Source organism: Amphibalanus amphitrite, unplaced genomic scaffold (assembly GCF_019059575.1).
Source record: "Amphibalanus amphitrite isolate SeventyFive unplaced genomic scaffold, NRLGWU_Aamphi_draft 000658F_arrow, whole genome shotgun sequence".
Lineage (NCBI taxonomy): Eukaryota > Metazoa > Arthropoda > Thecostraca > Balanomorpha > Balanidae > Amphibalanus > Amphibalanus amphitrite.
In genome coordinates, this window is record NW_024882152.1 from 105,119 (window position 1) to 127,125 (window position 22,007).

General features: G+C 48.8%; 1 protein-coding gene across 6 annotated transcripts in view; it reads left to right on the forward strand.

The window, feature by feature from the left end:
* LOC122364137 (inositol 1,4,5-triphosphate receptor associated 1-like) overlaps positions 1-22,007 on the forward strand; it is a 64,506-nt gene that overhangs the window by 37,471 nt on the left and 5,028 nt on the right. For 3 of the 6 annotated variants that reach the window (XM_043334246.1, XM_043334248.1, XM_043334250.1), the window contains 4 exons: positions 6,219-6,359; positions 10,539-10,646; positions 11,406-11,740; positions 12,152-12,256. In XM_043334246.1, coding sequence (XP_043190181.1) covers positions 6,219-6,359; positions 10,539-10,646; positions 11,406-11,740; positions 12,152-12,256 — 689 coding nt within the window. The remainder of the gene's footprint in view (positions 1-6,218; positions 6,360-10,538; positions 10,647-11,405; positions 11,741-12,151; positions 12,257-22,007) is intronic. The other 3 variants (XM_043334247.1, XM_043334249.1, XM_043334251.1) reach the window with 1 other exon arrangement.

Below are 22,007 nucleotides of genomic sequence, written 5' to 3' on the forward strand. Positions count from 1 at the left end.
CACGATGCAGCAGCAGCAGCCGGGTGTTATTGTCCCCTCCCGGCACCAGGTCAGCCCGCCGAATAATCAGCCCGGTTCCTGCTGCATCGGTATGCCAGATAACGCGTCGCTGTGATGCGTAGCGGCGCGTGGCTTCAAAACACCGCCCAGTCACATACCGTGTCCGTGTCAGCTCCAGCTGCCGGTTTGGAAAAATCGTGTCGACTAAGCCTGTCACTGGAGCAGTAACGAAGAAACAGCAGCTTTGAAATACGGTCGGCGGTGAGATGACCAGCAGATAGATATGCTGATGATGTGATAGCAATGGAGATGTACGGAAATCAAGAAATACGATGTTTGAATAACATGTAGCAAATGTGCTAGCATGCAGCTTGAAAAATAGGTATGCATTTTATAACGTATGTTATTTTTCCAGTCTCGATTCTTTTTCTCACAGAGAGCATGACATTTTCACTGCATAGCAATTAGCAAGCTTGTCGTCAGCCGACAAAAATCACTGGTGATGATTTCTTTTTATCTATCAACTCCATCGCTCGAACGAGTGTGGCGTGTGTGCACTCGAACCACACTCAAGACACCCAAGTGCTCACGTGCGCACGTGTCGTCTGATGACGTCACACCTCCCCTGGACTGGAAGTCCGATCAAAGTCCCGAGGGTGGACGCCCAGGGCTGCCAAGGGGTCGGTCGTCGGGCTAGCCAAGTCAAACAAACCGGCTACCTCCCGGACCGACTCGAGATTGCCGATCAAATGGCTTTGTTCACGGGGCTTTGCTAAAGGCAATAGCTTTGTTATGGCGTGTTGGCCACTTGAAACCCGACTGACGTATGCACCGCGTCCGGCAGGCCAGATTTATAGAACGACCAGGCCATTCGCAACGGGGGCATGCTCGTCGAAGTCAAAGACGTCAGCAGGTTATAAGAGGAGCATTTTGTGACTTTGAAATGAGGGGTATATGTCGTGGAAGGAAAAACAGGGCGGAAAGTCTCTGCTTGCATGTTGCCTATCAATGAGCTCGTCCTGAACTACCGATAGAGCCTATCAACAGCGTGTCTACAGCAAGATGCTGTCGGATAAGAAACTCGTTCAGTTCCCATTTATCTTCAAGCGACAATTGCTGATAGATAAATGCTTCAAAAATAAATCGAACTACTAAATACAGGAACCAGCGACCAGTGAATTGACGGCTGCGCATAGGTAATATTATTATTCTCGATAATTTCTTTTTATTTACAATAGTGCAACCCATGGGACTCTGGGAGTATATGAAGATAGCCTGGCCACTGGCCAGTGGTCTTATGTCACTCATTCCAGTGGTACATTTGTATCCTCAATGTTTTCGACTGCCGACTGGCGCTTACAACTTCCTTGTACGGATTTCCCTAGCCGCGGCAACATACTGTATTCGCTATCGATCCACGCTGTCACGGCTAGATCCCCGGAAAATGGTCATAGTTTCAGTGCAGGCTGCGGCACACGGGCTTCAGACGCCACACTAGTCATGGGCTCGTGAGCAACGGGACCGTTTTATAGGCAGACGAGATTGTAATGATGGACTGATAGACTGTCATAACGGACAAGAGGACAGTCATAGTTGAAAAGACTGCCATGATGAACGAACGGACTGTCATATAACGGACGGACAGAACCGTCATGGTCGGTGTGCTGTGGTGACCACAGAGGGTCACCATTCAGCGCTCTCTTCCGAAACTAATTGAATAGGCCCGTTGCGTTTGATATCTGTAATGCTGTTAATGCCAAACCATTAGTGTCCATTTGGCAATGTGTCTGCCATATAGTGCAGTGTAGGTATAAATCACGGGTACGGGGTAGGTGTGATGTTGTGATGACGGCCGCCGCGAGCACCACTCACCACATCCATCGGGGCTGACGTATTGACGCCACATGACCTATTTATGGCGGTAATTGCCACTTTATGTATGCTTATTCGTGTCGACGGCCCTGAAATGGTCTAAGCCGAACTGCAAAGTGGCAAATCAAACACAATTCACAAAACTAAACAAGCAAGTGAGCCATTTTATTCTAAAATGAATTCAATGAGCAAGATCCTCTCAACTGAACTCCAACTGCCAATTAACCAGCTTTGTGGTAGTAAGGAGAAAAACACGCCACCCATCGTCTGACATGGATAAAGATGACACGGGCTCCGACACGATCAATCGGCACTGACAATAGTCCCCGTGGGAATTATCTGACATCGCACGGATGACCAGATGACGAGAAAATGATGCAGCGTATTGTAAAAGGAGGCTGATGTGGGCAGAGAGATAAGGGTCTGTGTTCGTCTATCCGTCAATCCGCCATCCGTCCATGCCGTCACTCCACGCCCCACCCAGCATAGGGGAAAGTGGGGTAAGACGGGCGGGGTAGGAAAGACGGGCACCGGCCCTCTAGCCCAAACCGTTGGCGCTAGCAACCTCTTGTTGTGGTTGGTAATCGGCCGTGTGGTTCTTTGCTGTGAGGTGAAGGCAGAGGTACGCATCTTAAATAGTTTTTGAAAAATTGTGGAAAAGCTAAAAACGTGCCTTGCACTCTAAGCAGAACTATCGTGTTTCGTAGTGTTTTCTGACCTCGCTGTTTCATATTTTGTTTTGGAAATTTGATGAGAGTTTCGTCTTAGGGTGTCATCCAAATGTGTATGCTGGCGAATGAATCCTTTAATTTGGTGCCCGGAGGCGGTGTGATATCCTTATTGGCAGCCGAATGGGGTAAGACGGGCAACAATGATGAAAGGAATGCAAACCATCTGATATTGTTATTTTAAGCTAACTTACGCTGTTCTACATCATTTGCAACGCATTTCCATCGAAATTATTTAAATAGACAGCTTTGAATTTGTTTAATTTTTTCATTACATCGATCAATACCATTACGCCTATAAGTAGCCGTGCGATGCTACGAACCTTACAATATTGACTGTAAGATCAAAAGCCAGATGTGTAAGATGTATTAGCATAATTATTCGGCAGTAAATATGTAAAGAAGTTCAAACTAACGTTGTGCCCGTCTTGCCCCAACATCAGTGCCCGTCTTACCCTCCCCGGTGGGGTAAGACGGGTTTTTGCAGGGTCTTGCTAAAAACACTCTCAATTGAAAAGTATTGGATTTAGACCTTAGGTGTCAAAGGGGCACTGAAAGAAAAATGCCTGAAGATGGTTGTGCTAAATTGGTGAAGCAATCGAAGAAAAGACTTCAGAGGTACAGACCCGCAAAACTAACATGCCCGTCATACCCCACTTTCCCCTATGAACCACCCTCTTCCCTCCCCTTCCCATCCCTCCCCAGCTCTCTCACGACATCCGGCCATTCATCGGTCGCAGGAAGGCCCCTCGATACCTGCACGGTCCGTGGGTGGTCACGAAACCTCCGCCGACCTCACGGAGACAGCCCGCCGAGTCGACGGATGCGGCGCGCCGCCACAAAGTCACGCGGCCCGCCGGCGCAGTGCGCTCGTTAGCCGGCAGGGTATCGATAGCTCCAGGTCGTCAGGTCACGTGACCGGCTCCGACTCACATCCCCGAATGGGCGGCGTCTGCGCAGTGGGGCGGTGGGCTCCGGTATAATGAGGCAGAACAGACGTCAGAGCGGGATCCGAGTGCGGCACGCCGACTGCCCTGTATCAATTAACGGGCCGGCGGCGGCCGGTGGACGGCCCGCCTAAGTACCGCTGAGCCCTTCAGTCCGGGGATCAGCCCGGCCCGACCCCACTGATGAGACCGCTATCGGGAGCATCGCATAGCACGGAATGCTCTCAGCGGCCCCAGCTGCAAACACATTCAGGTCTGAACGGCAACCGACCCTCACCGGCGTTTTAACGGGCAACTGCTTGTTTTGATAGCTGAAGGGTTCGCTGCGTTTAAGCCCTGCGATATTTTGGTACGCTGAAGGAATATTTTGTGGTGATCCCTTGTTGAATTACCGCAGGAACTCAATTTGATGATTTGAGGGATATTTTCCTTAAGGTGCCATGCTTGATTATTAGCGATTTTATTCCAAATTTTATTACTAACTCGATTTTATACGAGTCCATAAACCTAATGAGATAACAAGTCGCGCAGTGTGTCACGTGTGGTCATCTAAGCATTGCACGCATGCTGCAGTCCTATTGACGGTCACGTAAGGTTCTCTAGGCACTAAACGTGCGCAGTCATCCCTGCAGTGCATCGTGTGCATCATCTGGGGCTCTGGCCACTGCACACTGCTCAACACAAGCGTCTGCAGCAGCACCAGCAGTGGCCTTGCGCTAACAGCACCAATCTCATGTAGCTGCTTGGTATTTACACGTGTCTGTCACATTCCGGGACTAGTAGACCCGGGTACATTGCGGCTTAGCTAGCGCTCTCTCAGAAAGGACCAGCGCTTGGGGAAGCCCTAGCAGCGTTTCCAGTATCAAAGAGCTTCTCTCGGGATCAACGTGCGGTTGCTGCCCGCTAGATTTGGAGCTCGCCATTCTAGCATGTTGTTGATGCGAGTGGGAGTCTTACCAGGGTCTGGCAGTGCGCCCAAGTGGGTACGCCTGCCGGTGATGGTTTTATTGCTTCGGTTTTTCTCTGCGAAGTCGGATGTGTTTACGCTCAGTACTAGTTTGTTGAGTTCTGCGTATTTGTCCTGGAGGCTGCAGCCGTATTTATGAAGTGTGAAGTTGTGGAGCGCAGATCGGTTCAGGACAGCGCGGCAACAGATCTGCGTTCCGTAATAAAACGGTTAATTTCACGGCTCTCAAACCGGTCAGTGGTGTCATCAATACTATAGTGATTTGATATTCAGAATTTAGAACTGCGGGGGGGGGGGGGTCGTGGGCTGTGCTGCCATCAGTTTCCTAATCAAGGATGCAATTTTGCTACAAATCCAGCAAAGGTTCAACAAATATTTTCATCGCCACTTTACCAGCATTCATTTATTCATTTGTTATATAATTCATTCACTCTTTCATTTAGTTATTACCGGCACCTTTTTGTCTTGCAACCATCGTGATGAAATGAAAATTCTGGTAGATATAACTCAGCAATTTCCTGCGGAAAATCATGGAAGTCCGACGTATAATTGTACATGTACCTATCTTGCTATCATGAACCTTTTCTACACGTTTAACTTAAATCACCAGTAATTCGTAGGTAAATCAGTCAGAGATTACCGCAATTGTTAGTAAACGTCGGCTATATCACCCGCCCAAGTATGGCTAGGGAGACAAATATGACTTCCAATAATGCAGCTGTAAGACCAATGCTTATCGAAACAATCACTTGCATAACCACAAACGTTACCGTCACTTTTTGATACAAACGCCTTACGCCCGACCATATAAGTGCCCGACAATAACCACCAGAGCTGGGCAAGTGCGTTCCTTTAGTGCGTTCCTGCGTTCTTCCGTACGTACGCACCGCCCTTTTTAGGAACGCAAGAACGCAGGAACGCAAAGTTTTTTCAAAGGAACGCAAGTAAGAGGAACGCACCACCCGAAATTTTGAAGCGTTCCTGCGTTCTTGCGTACTGCCAATGACCTCTGTGTCAAATGTTTGAATCTCGAGTACGTGTGCTTGCCGGTAGAGGCGCCACTTGTCGGTCGAATCGAGGAAGGCTTGTTTAGATTTAGTGGTGATGTTCACTATTCGATTCGGTTTCAGGCATTAAATGTGTAAAGTAAATATGATAACTTTTACTTAGATACATCTTTCAACTTAACTATTGTTTTTAAGCAGGTCGTATTTTTGTTGAAAACCCTACGGATGATATTGGTAAAACGTATTTCAGATATTCGATTCGGAAAAGAGATGTCGAGTTGCTTTTCGGCCCCGCGTCGCCATTCTGGGTATTCTGTGATCGATTCGCCCCGTGTTTGGTTGGGCCCGCGCCGCGTGGTTCGGCGGTATTTCTTTGTCCACGACTTCGGTTGTGAAGAACACGCCTGTAGTGTTGGACTGGCGCGATTTGCCTACTGTGTCCGCTACAGTGTTGCGTTGCACTGATTTTGGTATGATTTGCTGCTTGGTAGAGCCAGAATACAATACGGGTTAATAGTTTGGGACGCAGGAACGCAGGAACGCTAACGCACCGAGCGAAAAAAATTGAGGAACGTTATTCCAGGAACGCACTAACCGCGGCCGGAGGAACGCAGGAACGCTAACGCACTACCGAAAATCGAGGAACGCGCCCAGCTCTGATAACCACATTTGACCAGCGTCCCCGGTTCTGTTTCAGAACAAGTTCAGCTCGCTGGCGCTGGCCTTCAAGACGGATCGACTCACCCTTCAGGAGCGTCTGGACGTGCAGCGGCGACACCGGGATCAGGCGGAGCACAACCTGGAGCTGGAGACGCAGCGGTTCAGGGACCAGCTGATGGTCAGTGGTGGTCGGTTCGGGGACCAGCTGATGGTCAGTGGTGGTCGGTTCGGGGACCAGCTGATGGTCAGTGGTGGTCGGTTCAGGGACCAACTGATTGGTCGGTTTTGGTACCGATTAATGACCAGTGGTGGTCGGTTTGGGACCAGTGGTCAAAGGCGGTCGGTTCAGCATGGTTAAGGTTATATGAGTGGTCAGTTCAGGGTGGTCGGTTCAGGGACCAATGCAATGGTCAGTGCCCAGTGGTGGCCGGTTTAGGGACCAGTGGTCAGTGGTTGTCGGTTCAGCGTGGTCGGACCAGAGTGGTCGCTTCAGCGTGCTCTGTTCAGGGACCAAATAACGTGGCCGCCGGTCGGATCAGGAAATGTGGCCGCGGGACCACGACGGGTTATGACTTATGACTGGCCTCATGTGCGTTGGAGATTAACGTTCAGGATAACATAAATCCATTCCTTACGAGACACATGGTGACAATCTTGAAGTCAGATTCCACAATCGGCTAATGATTACCCTGGCGTGCACACTGGAAGGATCAGTCACAGGAAAGCCGATTAACGTTCTCTTAAAACACGCATTACCGTTTTGGCATGAGCCACAATGCCTAAAGCTGTTCAAAGAAAGACAGTCCACTGCACTTTAACATTAAGATTGGCGTTGCATTCATTTTAAAAACACGCATAAATTATCAATTTGCATTCTACCCTAGACCTCGGCGCACCCCGCCTTGCCCGAACCGGTGCCTCGGGCGGGTTCCATGACGTGGTGGCCTGGCCTGCAGTGCCGCTCCGTCGACCCTTTACGACCTCCGTGACAAACAGAGGTCACGTCAGGTCATCTAGCACTGTTGGGCGACCGACGGGCCACCGCCCGGGGTGAGAGGCGTCACTCTGGGGCGGGTCTCACGCGATGAAAGGCCGCTAACCGGTGGTTAGACGGCACCGACACGGCCCGTCGGCCCGCAGCTTTTTACGGTTCGCGGAGAAAACTACGGCGAACAGTGCGGAGATGCGGGGAGTCGAGCTATTGTCTGCAGCCGGGAGTGGGAGAGGTCACTGGAGGTCGCTCCAAACGTAAAACCAGGGGGTGATTTATTGCACACGGGTGGGAAGCGCAACCCGACACCTGAGATAGAATCGGTGCACGCTCAGTAGAGCAAAGTGCCCATGAAGCTACGTAAGGTTCAGTAGTGACGGGTGATAATCTCATGTGATGGTCTGTTTCTCTTTATGGCGGGCGTCACCAAAGAGACCGACCGAATGTTGGATGGGCGTTGGCAACCGCGTAAAGAATCGCGTATATTCAGTATATTCATATTTTCCGACATTTTAACATTTATCGCTAAGACCGACGTTCATTGAACATTGTTAAGTATAAGATAGGCTCATGAAATAGAAGAACTGAAACAGCTTTGATTTTACCGAATATGTATTGTCTCCTTTACTGATCACGAACGTGGCTGCACATTAGGAGACTCGGCGGCGAGATGCGCCTGTGTGCGGCCGCCTTTACACTTGCATATGTCATGTGTTGCGGCACAGTATACCCACAAGGCGTCTTCTTATGGCGCCATCTATGGACAATCATTTTAGGGAAATCTCTAACACGGAAGTCGACATTCCACTTTTCCTAGATCACGCATGGTGATGTCGTCATTAGTCTTTAATTACACAAGCGAAGTCCAAAAATGACCAAACCCTAGATTTTTACTGAGACGTGTGTAAGAAGATGAAACTAAATTGAGAAACGTTACAGTAATTGCGTTTATGTATAGGTAATAATGATAGTACAGAGTCGAGGGGAACGGTTCACATCACCGATTCATGAGAGTGAGTTTTAGATACTTGTTCCCCGTATGATTTAATCGATATTTTAATGCAAATAATCCTACTATACGAGGTTTTTCGCCACTATCGTAATTCGTTACCGACGGTGAACTCTGGCGCCTCCGTTAGACCTTTGGTGGTGTTGATGCCTCAATTTATTGGATATGTTCTGATTTCATAGCATCATAACATGTTCATGATATCTTCATTCGAATATTCAAGCAGGTTATTCGGGTACAATGAAGTACTCGTAATAAAGTTGGCAAGAGGCTCAAACACGCCTCATGAAGCCATGTCCCTTTGAACGTTTTATTGATATTTTATGTTAATGTTTACCTAATTTTTTAACTTTTTATCGTATCTGGAGGCCTTGGTAAGCAAGAAAAAACTAAGCAATGAATATTAATATTGCTATGCATGATTAATAATTTTCTCGATGCGAAAACGATCATACTCAATAGCACATTAATGCCGGTGTACGTTTTTTTTAGACCTCCAGACTCCGGTATTAGAACATTTGAGCCTACAACATTCCGATCCGAACTTTCATTGCGTTATACCGTGTTTTCATGCCTTTGGTCCTGGTCCTTTGGCATTGGCACTGCGGGAACGTGAAAAAGTCCTGCAACTGCAGACTCGTTTGTTTTGAAAAGGACTCGTTAGCTCAAAACGTCGGATCAAGCCTCAGCCCATTACCATTAGTCGTGAGTCATGGCTATATACCACATCACAGATGCTCGATAAATCATCAGAGCTGACGACTTGAACTCCACACCTTTTATTTATCTGCGGGTCTAATCTCGAGAGAGATCAGGTACTGTGAGTTTCGAAATCAAATTGATTCGAACGATGAAGTGGACCGGTAATACGAAGGCATTGCAGCTTGTCCGTGGTGGGCCAGTCCAGAAAAATGACGGCTTAGGCCAGTCGACCCTTTCTCTTTGGCGTTGAACGTGCAAGTTTGAATTTATTTTTGATCTTTACAATTGAATATAAGTGCCTCGCATGTCCAATAACAAAAGAGTAGGTACGTGCTAGTAAAAGATGTGCATTAGTACGTGCTAAAATACAGATCAAACTAAACTGTTTAAGTTAAGAGCTGCTGAGTGTAAACAGAAAATGATACATTCCCAATAAAGCCACCAAACCCGGTCAGGGGCACATCTTGATTTGATAATAATCATTAATCAACATCAATTGATGTAAGCGCAGCATAATATCAATACAATATAACGCCTCATTAGTGGTTAGTTGCTGAAATTATAAGTAAAGGAGAAAGGAGGGATTCGTCTAATTCTTTCTTCATCCTGTCTTACCTAACTAGTAACTACTATATTTTTGTCACCAGAGGACATCAGACAGTGAACAATGAGCATCGATCAGTATTATTTGGCAGAGACCTTCCTGGAAACACCGATCGCATGATCAGTTACTTCAAAGGAAAAGTTCACTGATATAACATGAAAACCCCCATGGATTCAGCACCCTCATTCCCTGTCAGACAACGAACTCGCAGTTCAGGCGGATTTGAGCCACGATTCTCACAATCGAGGATCCCGACAAAAGCCGAGGCTGATGGTCAATTTATTCCGTCATCACGGTGTGGGTATGGACCGCTGTCCCGGTACCGGTCGCGGCGGCCTGTAACGTTTTCCCGGCTCTGCGGGTGTCCGATGACCTTGCCGTTTTATTTTCCCGGGAACCGGTCACGCTCAGGTCATAATGGTGCAGATTCGGTCCCGGCCGCAAAACGTTATGTCCACTTCATGCGGGACCGGACTGCAGCCAGTGCTTTAAACGCCATCAGCTGGACCCTCAGAGCGGCCTAATGCCCGGCTCCGTGGATTGGATTCAATCGGAGCCCGAATAACGACTTATAATGTGACACGGCGGTGGCCAATCTGACCTGATACCGATCAGACTAGCATGGTGGCGGTCGGGGGGCGTGAGAGGGTCTTCGAACGGGGCGTCGGGCGCGGCTTGATGCCGTCAGTGGAGGATGGATTACTCTGGATTTACGCTAGCACATGCGGAGCTACGTGGTTTTTAAATCCCTGAACTGTCGATTGAGAATGTTGTCTTCGAAAGAAATTTAATAAGCATGCCAATGGACCATGCAAATCTGGAGGATTATCCTTTACTTTTAAAACAGACAAGTCCGCTCTTGGGCGAACAGTACGCGATTGTTTACGGATTGTTATCATATGGATTGTCATGTCGTCACCCGTTTTCCCTACGACGGTACAACCTTCATCATACACAAGTAATCGATCACGCTTCCCTTTCGCCAGTTTACAATGATCGTTGTTTATTTGCCGCTGCCCGTTTAACTGTCATTCTGCTGTCGTTTTCCCAGCAGCAGCTGAGTCAGTGTGATGAGGACCGTCCTGCGCACCTCAAGTCCCTGCAGCGGCAGGTGGAGATCTTCAAACAGATCTCGCAGCGACTCTCCAGCACAGCAGAGGTGGGTGGAACTGGAAGATACTCTCCGGCGCTGCTGAAGCTTGCTTAGACTCGGGGTAGGCCAGGGTCGACAGGTGAAATGGTTGAGGATCCTCACTCTGAGAAGGTTGGGTCAAAATTATGTCGGAGTGGGACTGGACCAAATAAATAAGCCATAAAATAATGACAATGTGAAAATGTTTCATGTTCCGCGTCTCCTGAATTCGTCATTTCACTTCCAGCACTTTGGCAATGCATGGCTAGAGGATCACGGTTCAAATACGGCACGCCGGGTTCTTTTTCCATACTGGTGAAGCCGATCACCATAACTCTGCTAATATGACCTCATAGACCCCTCTTATGTCTGCTTCAGCGGGCCCTAAATCAATTAACCAGCAAGGCGCATGATAAATAACAGCACTAAATGTCAAGATATGATGTATACGATAATTATCTTCCCCACCCAGCGGGTGGAGAGTTGAACCCATCAGCCCGTAAAGACCGTACCTCACCGCAGCACGGCACATTTGGGGCGATGACGTTTGCACCACTCCGGTGGGTGTCACTCGCTCGATAGCCTGACCTCGGCGCACAATAGAGAACCACCTGTGGCGAAGCCGACCTAGCAGCCACCTGTCTGATTTAGACGCACAGCGGTGCCCCGTCAACCGTCGCACGTGTCGCTGCAGGACGACGCTTTTTGTCCTCGCTATCTGTGTGTCTGTGTGCGAGTTGGGCCCCGTGTCTAAACCCTAACCACCCCTCCCCGCCCCTCGGACAGGTGCTAGGCGCTGTGCAGCAGGAGCTGCGCGTCTCACACGCCGTCGAGGTGATGACCCAGCACGTAGAAAACCTGCGCCACCTCTACGACCGCGAGCACGCCGAGCTCGAGGAGGCACGCCGCGTGCTCGCCTCGCACAAACTCGCCCTGCAGGAGCCCGGGGCGACCAAGGCGGGCCCTCCCGGCCGGCGACGAGCCTCCATCGCCGTGTTCGCCGCGGGTAGAGGCAGTCCGAGCAACGGAGAAGCCCGGCCGCCGACGGTGGCTCCGCCCAGTGGCTCGCCGACGAACCAATTGATGCTGAAACGACGCAGAAACTCGGCCGATGGAAAGAGGTGGGAGCGATGGCGACCGTGAAGACAGAAAGAGGAGTGAGCAAATTGCATTGGCGCTGGCTTATTATCCGTATAAATGTCTGCTCTAGAGCACCTTCTTACTTGAAAGTCGTAGTTTATGGATGCTCATTATGCTGAGAACATTAATAGGAAAACAAAGCAAACAAGGCACTCATGCGGGAAAATCACTTCACAGGCAAGCACACCTGGTTAAACCCCGATTTTTACATCATTCCCTCGAGCTGCCTTGAGCGATATCTACCAAATCTATGCCCTTTCATAATCATGACGTATTTATTTACCCGTTACTCATGTCATGTCGACACGCTGAATAGCAGTTGTGATTTTTGAACCGGTCGCCGTGCCTCGCCACGATCCGGTCAGGTGACAGTGTTGATTTTCCTTCCCCAGTTTCGACTCGATCACAGAGGAGAAGGAAGAGGAACGAGAGCATGACGACACTGGAACGAAGCCGGAAACGGCGTCAGACGAGCTTTACAGACCGGACGAGGATGAGTGAGTTGGAACCGGCGACCCATATTTCACTTTACCATGCCTATTACCTATCCTATCAGTAAATGTGTGTCCTTGTGTAAGGATTCACGCACTGTTTAGCGTATTGTGTCATATAAAATCAAATAATTTTTTTTTTGTGGACAGCAGTCGGATTGGTCCTTTCCAAACTGGCGACAGATCAAGGAAGTGCAGTTAGCCCGACACCCGACCGTTTAACATAGGCGCTCAAGAACGTCATTAGCTAGCATGGTCTGGGCGTCTGGCGTATATATGATGCTGCTCTGTTGCGAACCTGAGAGCGACGTTATTTATGCGGTATGCATTGCCGCAATGCTGTGACGTGTACATCTTTGACGATAAAGTGAAACATAACACGGAAAACACAGAAATGCATTATTACCTTATGTTTTTTAAATGACACCCAGATATCGCATTAATTTACCATTAGGTTACCAGTTATCTTTCCTGTCGCATGGTCAACTAGGCCAAGTGTCTACTTATGCAGAGCCTCGAATCAGAGGTGGAAATGTAGCTGCCCACTGCAACAGGCAGCCACCCGACCGGACGAGCCGGGCCGGAGGGTGGAAACTTACCTTTGTAGCTATCAGAGTCCAGAGGACCCTCCTCGGCCTCTTTATTCAGTCCAAGATGTAGCTTGAACATGCACGACACATCAGTCTTCAAACAGGATTCATACGGCTATAAACTGCCCAATCACATAGCAAGTCACGAGAGATTCTCTCTTCTAGCACTCACATGACGGGACGCTCCGAAACGCGGGCGCCACTCGAGTTATCACTCTAACAGAAGACAGACATCTCACTGTCGACGTCCATTTCACCCACTCCTGACTCACTGAGCTGTCACCAAGAGCGGTGACTGAGCCCATCAATGGCCCAATGCCCCTCCAAACACTGTCAGGGTTCGGATATTACCCGCACCGCCCCTTCAAGCACACTCGTCCCGGTATTACCGACTAAGGGCTGTCCTGGGGTACTCGGTCGCTGGTTGGTCAGAAAAGAGTGGAGGTCAAAGGTCAGGGTTGCCGAGATCACATAGGTCAGGGACGTAGACCAGGGCCTCGTTTCATACAGGGGCGGCGGATTCCGGGGGGCAGGGTGGGCAGCTGCCCACCCTGAAAAATCTCAGGGTGGGCAAAACTATCTTTTTGCCCACCCTGTTCTGGGTGGAGGCCCTTTGCTCGGAATAGAGGGCCGCAGGCCCTCTATTCCGTTTTTTTTTTAGGACCAGCCATGCTTGAAAGAGGCTAATGGCTTCCGTGCAAAAAAATGGCACTTTTATGCAAAAGAAGGTTTCCTGAGGGTCACTCTACAATGTTAAGATGAGGCTCTGCTGTGCCAGAAGACCCTCCCAGTCCCTGCAAAGAGAGGCCCTCCCAGAAACGGAGGAGGAACTATGTGTACGCAGGAGGCCCCTGTGCAAATGGGAGGCCATCCGTGTATGTACAGAGGAGGCCCTTCCGAGCACAGAGGAGGCCCCCTGAACGGATGAGGAACTAAACGTGCGTAGGAGGCCCCGTGCACATGGGAGGCCCTCCATGCACATAGAAAATGCGTAGTATACAGAGGAGGCCCTTCCGAGTACAGAGGAGGCCCCCTGAACGGAGGAGAAACGAAACGTAGGTACGCAGGAGGCCCCCTTGCACAGGGAGGCCCTCCATCTAAAGCGGAGGAGTGTCGGATACAAAGGAGGCCCCCTTGCACATGGGAGGCCCTCCATGTACAGAGCAGGCGCATAGTATACAGAGGAGGCCCTTCCGAGTACAGAGGAGTCCCCCCTGAACGGATGAGGAACTTAACGTACGCAGGAGGCCCCCTTGCACATGGGAGGCCCTCTATCTAAAGCGGAAGTGTGTCGGATACGGAAGAGGTTCACGTCCACATGGGAGGCCCTCCATGCACAGAGAAGGCTTCAAGGCGCGTAGTATATAGAGGAGGCCCTTCCGAGTATAGAGGAGGCCCCTGAACGGAGGAGAAACGAAACATACGCAGAAGGCCCCCGTGCACATGGGAGACCCTTCATGCACATAGAAAACGCCTAGTATACAGAGGAGGCCCTTCCGAGTACAGAGGAGGCCCCTTGAACGGAGAAGAAACGAAACGTAGCTACGCAGGAGGCCCACGTGCACAGGGAGGCCCTCCATCTAAAGCGGATGCGTGACGGATACAAAGGAAGCCCCCTTGCACATAGGAGGCCCTCCATGTACATTGTACAGAGGAGGCGCGTAGTGTACAGAGGAGGCCCTTCCGAGTACAGAGGAGGTCCCCTGAACGGATGAGGAACTAAACGTATGCAGGAGGCCGCCGTGCACATGGGAGGCCTTCCATGTTAGATATGTCAATTGGATACCAACTTTTTGGTATACCGATACCAAACCGATACCAACTTGGTATTTGGTATTTCAAGGCTAATTTATTTGGTATTTTGTTGGTACTATGAATCCTCAATAATGTAAAAGAGGTTGTTAATTTGGTAAAAAGTTGGTATTTTCCTCATATTCCCAAGTCGGTTCGGTTTCGGTATTTTCACATGATCATTGTTGGTATTTGGTTTGGTATCGGTGTCCCGACCTTCTGCCATCCTCGTATCTATTGGCGCCCTCTTGCTGGTCATCGCCCTTCTGATCATTGACGCCCTCACGTTGTTCGGGGCCCTCCCACATACTGGCGCCCTCCTGTTGAATGTTGATGACGTGGCCATCCTACCTATTGGCGCCCCCCTGCTGCTCGCCACCCTCCTGCCTAGTAGTGCCATCCTGGCGAATGTTGATCAGTTAAGATCTCCTACCCTCTGGCGCCTTCATGTTGATTGCCGCCCTTCCACCCATTGGCAACCTTTTCTTGATAGCCATCCTCCTACCTACTGGCGCCGTCTTGTTGATCACCGCCCTTCTGATCACAAGCGCCCTCCTGTTGATCGGCGTCCTCCCTCCTCACAGACGTCCTTCTATTCAATATCACCGTCTTGGGAAAAACGCCCTCTAACTATTGGTGTTTCTGTTTTCCTGTCATTCACCGCCCTTCTACCCATTGGCGCCCTCACGATGCTCGCTACCCAAGCCTACCTATTGGTGCCTTCCTGTCGAATGTTGATCGGGGCTCTCCTACCTTTTGGCAACCTCCTGTTAAATGTTGATCGGGGGCCCTACTACCTATTCAGCGCTCTCCTGATGATCTCCGCCCTCTCAAACATTGGCACTCTCCTGTCGATCACAGCCCTTCTACCTATTGGCGACCTCCGTTGATCGCTGCCCTCCTATCATTTATCTACTCGTTAAGCTTAAGCATGTTTCCCAGTCCCAGCATAGCCGTTCTCTTGCACAATGTGATGCATTGCCTGTGAAAACTGACACAAAGGAACGTGCATTCAGCACAATGAATGAAGTATACCTACCAAAGCTATTTACGCTCTAACGTGGATGAAACCCGTCTTGGTCTTAACTGATTGATTTTACAATCATGACTGGTATTTCGGAAGATTGTTGCTGTTACGCTGCTGCATTCTCGCTGTGAGTTTGTGCTTTCGCATCTCGTGCTCCGGTGTCGATTCGATACGGTGATTTGGTGTGGATGCCGTCACCAATAAACTTTTTCTACACCGTCACTCATGGGCAGAACGTCTCCACCAACCCTTATTTTTGTCCCACCAACTTTGCTAAAGGGACACGAAAAGCTTTGAACGGTGAATACATAACAGGTGTGCCTAAAAAGCAGAAAAAGGGTTGTTTTTTGAAAATTCTGCGCGACTTCGGCGCGGCATTTAAAGAGCGTTTGGTCGAAAGAAATTTGGTAGGTACCTATGCCAATCACTTGCAACCTTTTTGTCGCGTGTGATATTAACCCGATACCAAATTTCGCAGCACTGCGCGTCGCCGCCTTCCTTACATAGGTACGCAAAAAAGCTGGTGGCGTGGTAAAAAACGCCCCCCCCCCCCCTCCTGAGCAATCGTTAACCCTCGCCCGCACATGCCATTTTCCCATCCTAGAACGCACATGGGGGGGGGGGGGTGGTTGCCACCCCCCCCGCGCCATTTCGTTCCTGTTGGAGATAGAGCTTAGCAGTAAAGACCAAAAAGATTCTTTGGGAAGAGACGAATCCAATGATACCCAGTTTTACCTTCTCAGGTCAGTCATTGACCTTCCAGGTCAGGTCAAACTAAAAAATGTTGCTGTTTTGGGTCACCGTTGGATATCAAGTGTGCTGCTTATCAAATACCGATGACGATGCTGTTTTCTGGTGCCAAGCCAGCTAGAACCTCTTTGTCACACTACCCGACCAGAACTTTGCTGCTGAGGTCATTTCAGGTCAAGTTAGGTCAAGGTCAATTATATGTGTTTGTATGTCTGTGTGTGTCTGTGTGTATACTGATGTGTGCACCGATTGTTTTTGGGTCCATATTACATGAAATCATGATCTGAGAAGCTTTTACCAAAAATGCAGTCAAAAAACTTCAAAAAAAGTAAATTCAGCTAGCCTAAAACGCAATTATCTTAGATGACCTAGGTTGACCTTGACCCTGACCTTGACCCCTGTACATCGTCGAACAACATGTTCCATGATAGGTGGGAGGTAAGACTGGCAAAAAAGGCCGAAATCAGGGTGTCAAAAGCTCATAAGGCCCATGGCAAACGCAAGATGTTGAGAATTGGCCATTTGGGTCATGACATGACCTGAAAAACAAGGTCATATCTCCGAAACCAAAAATCACAGAAACTTGAAATTTTCAGTGGACATCAAGAAAGGATAGAGGAGCAGCTATACGAAAAATCAGCCTTCTAGCTCTAAAAATGTTGAGTGCAGAGCAGAAAGACTACCTGGGGGGGTGGCAACCACCCCCCCCCCATGTGCGGGCGAGGGTTAAGGATGTTTTTATCTCGCCACCGTAGGGCGCCCTCCTTGGGTGAGGTGGCGCCCTCCTCACCCTTGCCCCCCTCCCTTCGCGATATTCTAAATACGCCGCTGACTACAGTTTTGAATTTTGTTTTCGTTGAATTGGCAGGCGGAAAAAAATATGCTTGTAGAGTAGATTATTCTAGTTGGGTCACTTGGGTGATGTACGTTTACCCCTCCTTTCGTTCACTCACCAGAGGCCAGTTTCACCAACAAAAAATAGACGGTTGCGATTATTTTTTGACAAAACGATAGTCTAAAAATCCTATTTACAGGTGAAAAAAGTAATTAATGACCAAATAATAAAGCACTTGAAGGCGAAGTTGCTACATTTTTTAACCCGCGCATGACTGGGGTATTTTCCATAACGCGAGTGACTGGGGGGGGGGGGGGCTCTCCAGAGCCCCCCTCCTATCTCCGAAACTACTGGGCCGATCGTCAAAATTCAAACGGCATCTGATAGCCCTGGAAAAAACTGTCGTGCGAAACCTATTTTCATTGACCTCGAGGTCATCGATGACGTCACAGGTCAGGTCAAAGTAAAAATTATCGACATTTTTGCTAGTTCACAATTTAGGCTCTGACCGCCGGACCGCCGCGGGTCCGATCAGGCTCATTTTTGGTTTACGCACTCCTTGACGGATGCCTTAGATACCCTGAGGGTACCGAACTTTTACTTTGAATTTTTAAGGTTAAGGCCAGGTCATCCTAGGTCACGAAAATTGTATATCATGTATCGGTCACGTGGCGCATGTTTCATGGTCCATTTTAGTTTTTACTCGTAGATTTCGAAAACAGTGTCGTCTGTGTCAGTTTAGGTCATTGTCAGCTGAATTTACCGGAGGTCAGGTCACTTTCAGGTCAGAAAAGGTCAAATTTTGAAAATGAAATTTTTCAACAAAAAAAGGTGACAAACAAAAAAGGACAAAAAAGGACAACAAAAAAGGACTATCAGATGCAGTTTGAGCTCAGGAACACGATGGTGCCATTTATATTGCTGTACGACGTCAAAAAAGTACTGAAAATGGGTTTGAAAAAACATAAAATTGTAAAATTTTGACAATAATGCGAATAACTTGGCTATTTTTGAAGATATTGGGCTAAAACTTGCAAATGTAGATCACCAGTGTGTGTTCCATTACATATATTCCGGTATTTGCGAAAAGTCAAAAACTTTTTGAAAAAATCAAAAAAAATATAATTTTTGTAATTGTAAATACAAAAAAATATTCAAAATTTTCAAAATTTCGAAAATTCGAGATAGCAGTTTGATAGCTAGGTGTATTTGTAGTCCACTAATGCAAAGAAAATGGATCTAGCTTTAAAACTGAGCTCTTGAGAGCGTTTGTCGTAATTCGGTATTTTGCATGAAAATCGGCCGACACTATGGTAGCTAGAAAGTTGAAATTTTAATACAAGGTGTCAAAATGATGCCTCTGAGGGTACCGTAAGTTTCGTGTTGATCCGTCAAACGGTTTAGAAGATATTGCTGAAAAACGGGAGGGAGCTCTGTAGAGCCCCCCCCCCCCCCCAGTCATGCGCGGGTTAAGTCAGCGATTAGTATTTTCAGCAGTAAATGACATTTTGAGACTATCATTTTGTCAAAAAATAATCGCAGCCGTCTATTTTTTTTTTTTGTTGGTGAAACTGGCCTCAGATCTAGGAGGCCCCTATACACAAAAGGCCCTTTTTCGCCAGGAGGCCCCCACGATATCTTGCCCACCCTCTCAGAAATGCAATCCGCCGGCACTGGTTTCATAAAACTCTGCCGTAACTTACACCTTTCCGTAATTCACACCCTTTCAAACTACGGAGCGCAAATGAAGCGGTTTCACGGACACGCCTAAGAGCTGGACTTTTTGATGACGTCTTCGGGTGACGTCATGTGGTGTGTGACGTTTCGTGAGCAGGTAAGGAAAAGTCACCACCGCTGGCGAACATTGGTGCGGTAAATAGCAAACACAAATGCTGCGCAGAAAAGACAAATGTGTAACTTCAGACAACATTCGTTCGGACGACAAATTGAAATGTCAAGGCGAATCAAGAGAAGTTCTTCATGCGATTGTTAGTTATCTGTCGTGCTATTTTAGTATGATTGTTATTAGCAGTTGATTTGTGAAATGTATTATCAAAATCAATGTTTATTGAACGCAGATTCAGTTTATTTTCAGATGTACCTAGGTACCCTTACACTTCACTCATCTCAAGCTGTTCAAACACCCTTGACAAAGTCGATTAAGATGAAACGTTGGGTATAATTTATACTGTGTTTTCTCTGTATTATTAACATATTCATCATATATACAATATAAGGGCCACATGCTTTTCACAGGGAGACATGTCAGACAGCCCAGTAGGATGAGGCTTCGTCAAGCATCATTTTTAGCAAAGCTTTTCTTGCTTAAAATCCAGTCTGCAAAACATGGCAGGGCTTACACTTTGGCTTACACTTGACTCCCAGCTGTTGTGTCTTTGCTATGCGATGTTAAACATATAAAACATCTTACTATTCATGTATGCGCCATGACTCATGTAATCTTTTCACAGCCAAGACGCTCCTAAGGTACTGGGAATGTGGGGAGTGCAGCAGCATCAGTGCAGCACCGATGGTCGGATGCGACAGCTGCGATAAATGGTACCACTTCCGTTGTGCGGGACTGACTAAGGAGCCAGGTAAGCGCAAATGTTTTCTGTCTCAGTATTTTTGTTGCAGCTATAGTGATCAATGAAATATTTTCCGCACTGTTCAGCCAAACATGTATTTCAAACAATCTGCTTCCCAACCAAGGACGTCGCCACAGGGGGGGGGGGGGACGGAGGGGATCTGGTCCCCTCCACTTTTTAAAATTTTAACATTACGCCTATGGCGTTGCATGGAAAGAATCGACTTGAAATGGTCCTCGTCCCCTCCAAAATGGTCAATGTCCCCTCCAGTCGTCGCACCGTGGCGTCGCGTCTGTTCCCAACTACACAAATTTAGTCAAACAATGTGCCAATATGGAATTTTCAGGTTCAGTTGAATGAAATAGGAACAATGATAATTGTAGATTGCGTATACCTGCAAGAGAGGAAAACAGAATACATTGTATTGCTTGTCCTTCACCGATACTGTTATTTTTCCATTTCTAGAAACACCGACATGGCGATGCAGGTGGTACTGCCTGGTGAGGCCGCGGTCTCCGGAATCGCCTGCAGACGAAGTCACCTGGCGTCCATCTGCACATCACTTGCAGCAGTGAGGCCTGCTGACAGCGTCTGGCAGTGTCGGCAACGTGCCAGACAGCTATCTGAAGTCCTGCTCACCGCAGGTCGCCGACAGGAGGGGCGACGCATCGTCTCCGAGGTCGCCTCAGCAGCAGTGAGACCCCACTGGCCGTCTTCTTAGGCTTCAACTAGATTGCGAACAACCTATGCTGAGACAACGCCCATGACGTGTGATCCGGTACCGCTACCGCACTGCGTGCCTGTGCCCGCCGTGAGCCGCTAGTGCATGGGTTCGACCATGAGAATATGTGTTTATGTTGCTTTTACTATTGTTTATACGTTGAAGTGACGAATTGTTTATTTTTCGCAAGCCTCCGCTGTCCGGTTGCCTGCAGCTCCATGCAACGCCAGCTGTACTGTTGTTTTAATGTTGTCTCTCCGCTCAGCTGTACTGTTGCCTCTCCGCTCATAACAACCTATGCTGAGACAACGCCCATGACGTGTGATCCGGTACCGCTACCGCACTGCGTGCCTGTGCCCGCCGTGAGCCGCTAGTGCATGGGTTCGACCATGAGAATATGTGTTTATGTTGCTTTTTATACTATTGTTTATACGTTGAAGTGACGAATTGTTTATATTTCGCAAGCCTCCGCTGTCCGGTTGCCTGCAGCTCCATGTAACGCCAGCTGTACTGTTGTTTTAATGTTGTCTCTCCGCTCAGCTGTACTGTTGCCTCTCCGCTCATATATGACACCCTCTATATGAATGGCACTACTGATTGTCACACCCACTGTCCGTATTGTCCGTAGTGGTGTCTACGCCCATGTTAATACAGCGTGCAGAATCCAGATTCTATTGAGGAGAGTTGAGCCAAGTCACCATAGGCTCGGGAAGAGAGCAACGTGGAGGCCCACTGCCCCTTCCCCGGCCCCCACTGGGGGCGCCAACCACTCCAAGTTTTGACTGGATGTCAAGAGCGTCGCCACGAGGGGAACGAGTCGCCGGCCAGCCAAGGTAGCCAACGGCGTGTGAAGGTTGCCTGACCTCGAGGAAACTGAGATGGCACCAACGGAGGTTTTGTTAAATAGGCGACCAAAATTCGAGCGGCAGCAGCCTGGGCACCTTCACAGATAGCTAGCAGTGCCGCGTATCAGGGCGCCTTCGACGTTGAGCTGGGCGCCGATCATCAGGACGCCGGGGGAATATGACCCAATATCCCCCGTAAATATGTGCCTCGGAAGGGAGACCCAACCATAAAACTGAAAGGTCGCCGTATTTTATCCACTATTTTTTTTAGCAGGTCCATAGATTTCCGTCCTCAAAAGTGCGGGGATATTCCCCAGTGTTTGAGTTGGATGGGACCAGGGCTGCGGAGTCGGAGTCGGAGTCGGAGTCGGAGTCGGTCGGAGTCGACAGTTGTGACCGGAGTCGGAGTCGGAGTCGGAGTCGAATTTAGAAACCCGAGCCGGAGTCGGAGTCGGAGTCACCGAAAATCTGTCGACTCCGCAAGGTCTGCGGAGTCGGAGTCGGGAGTTGGAGTCGGTCGGAGTCGACAATTCTGCCCGGAGTCGGAGTCGGAGTCGGAGCTGGTTTTTGAAAGCCGGAGTCGGAGTCGGAGTCGGTGTCGCCGAAAATC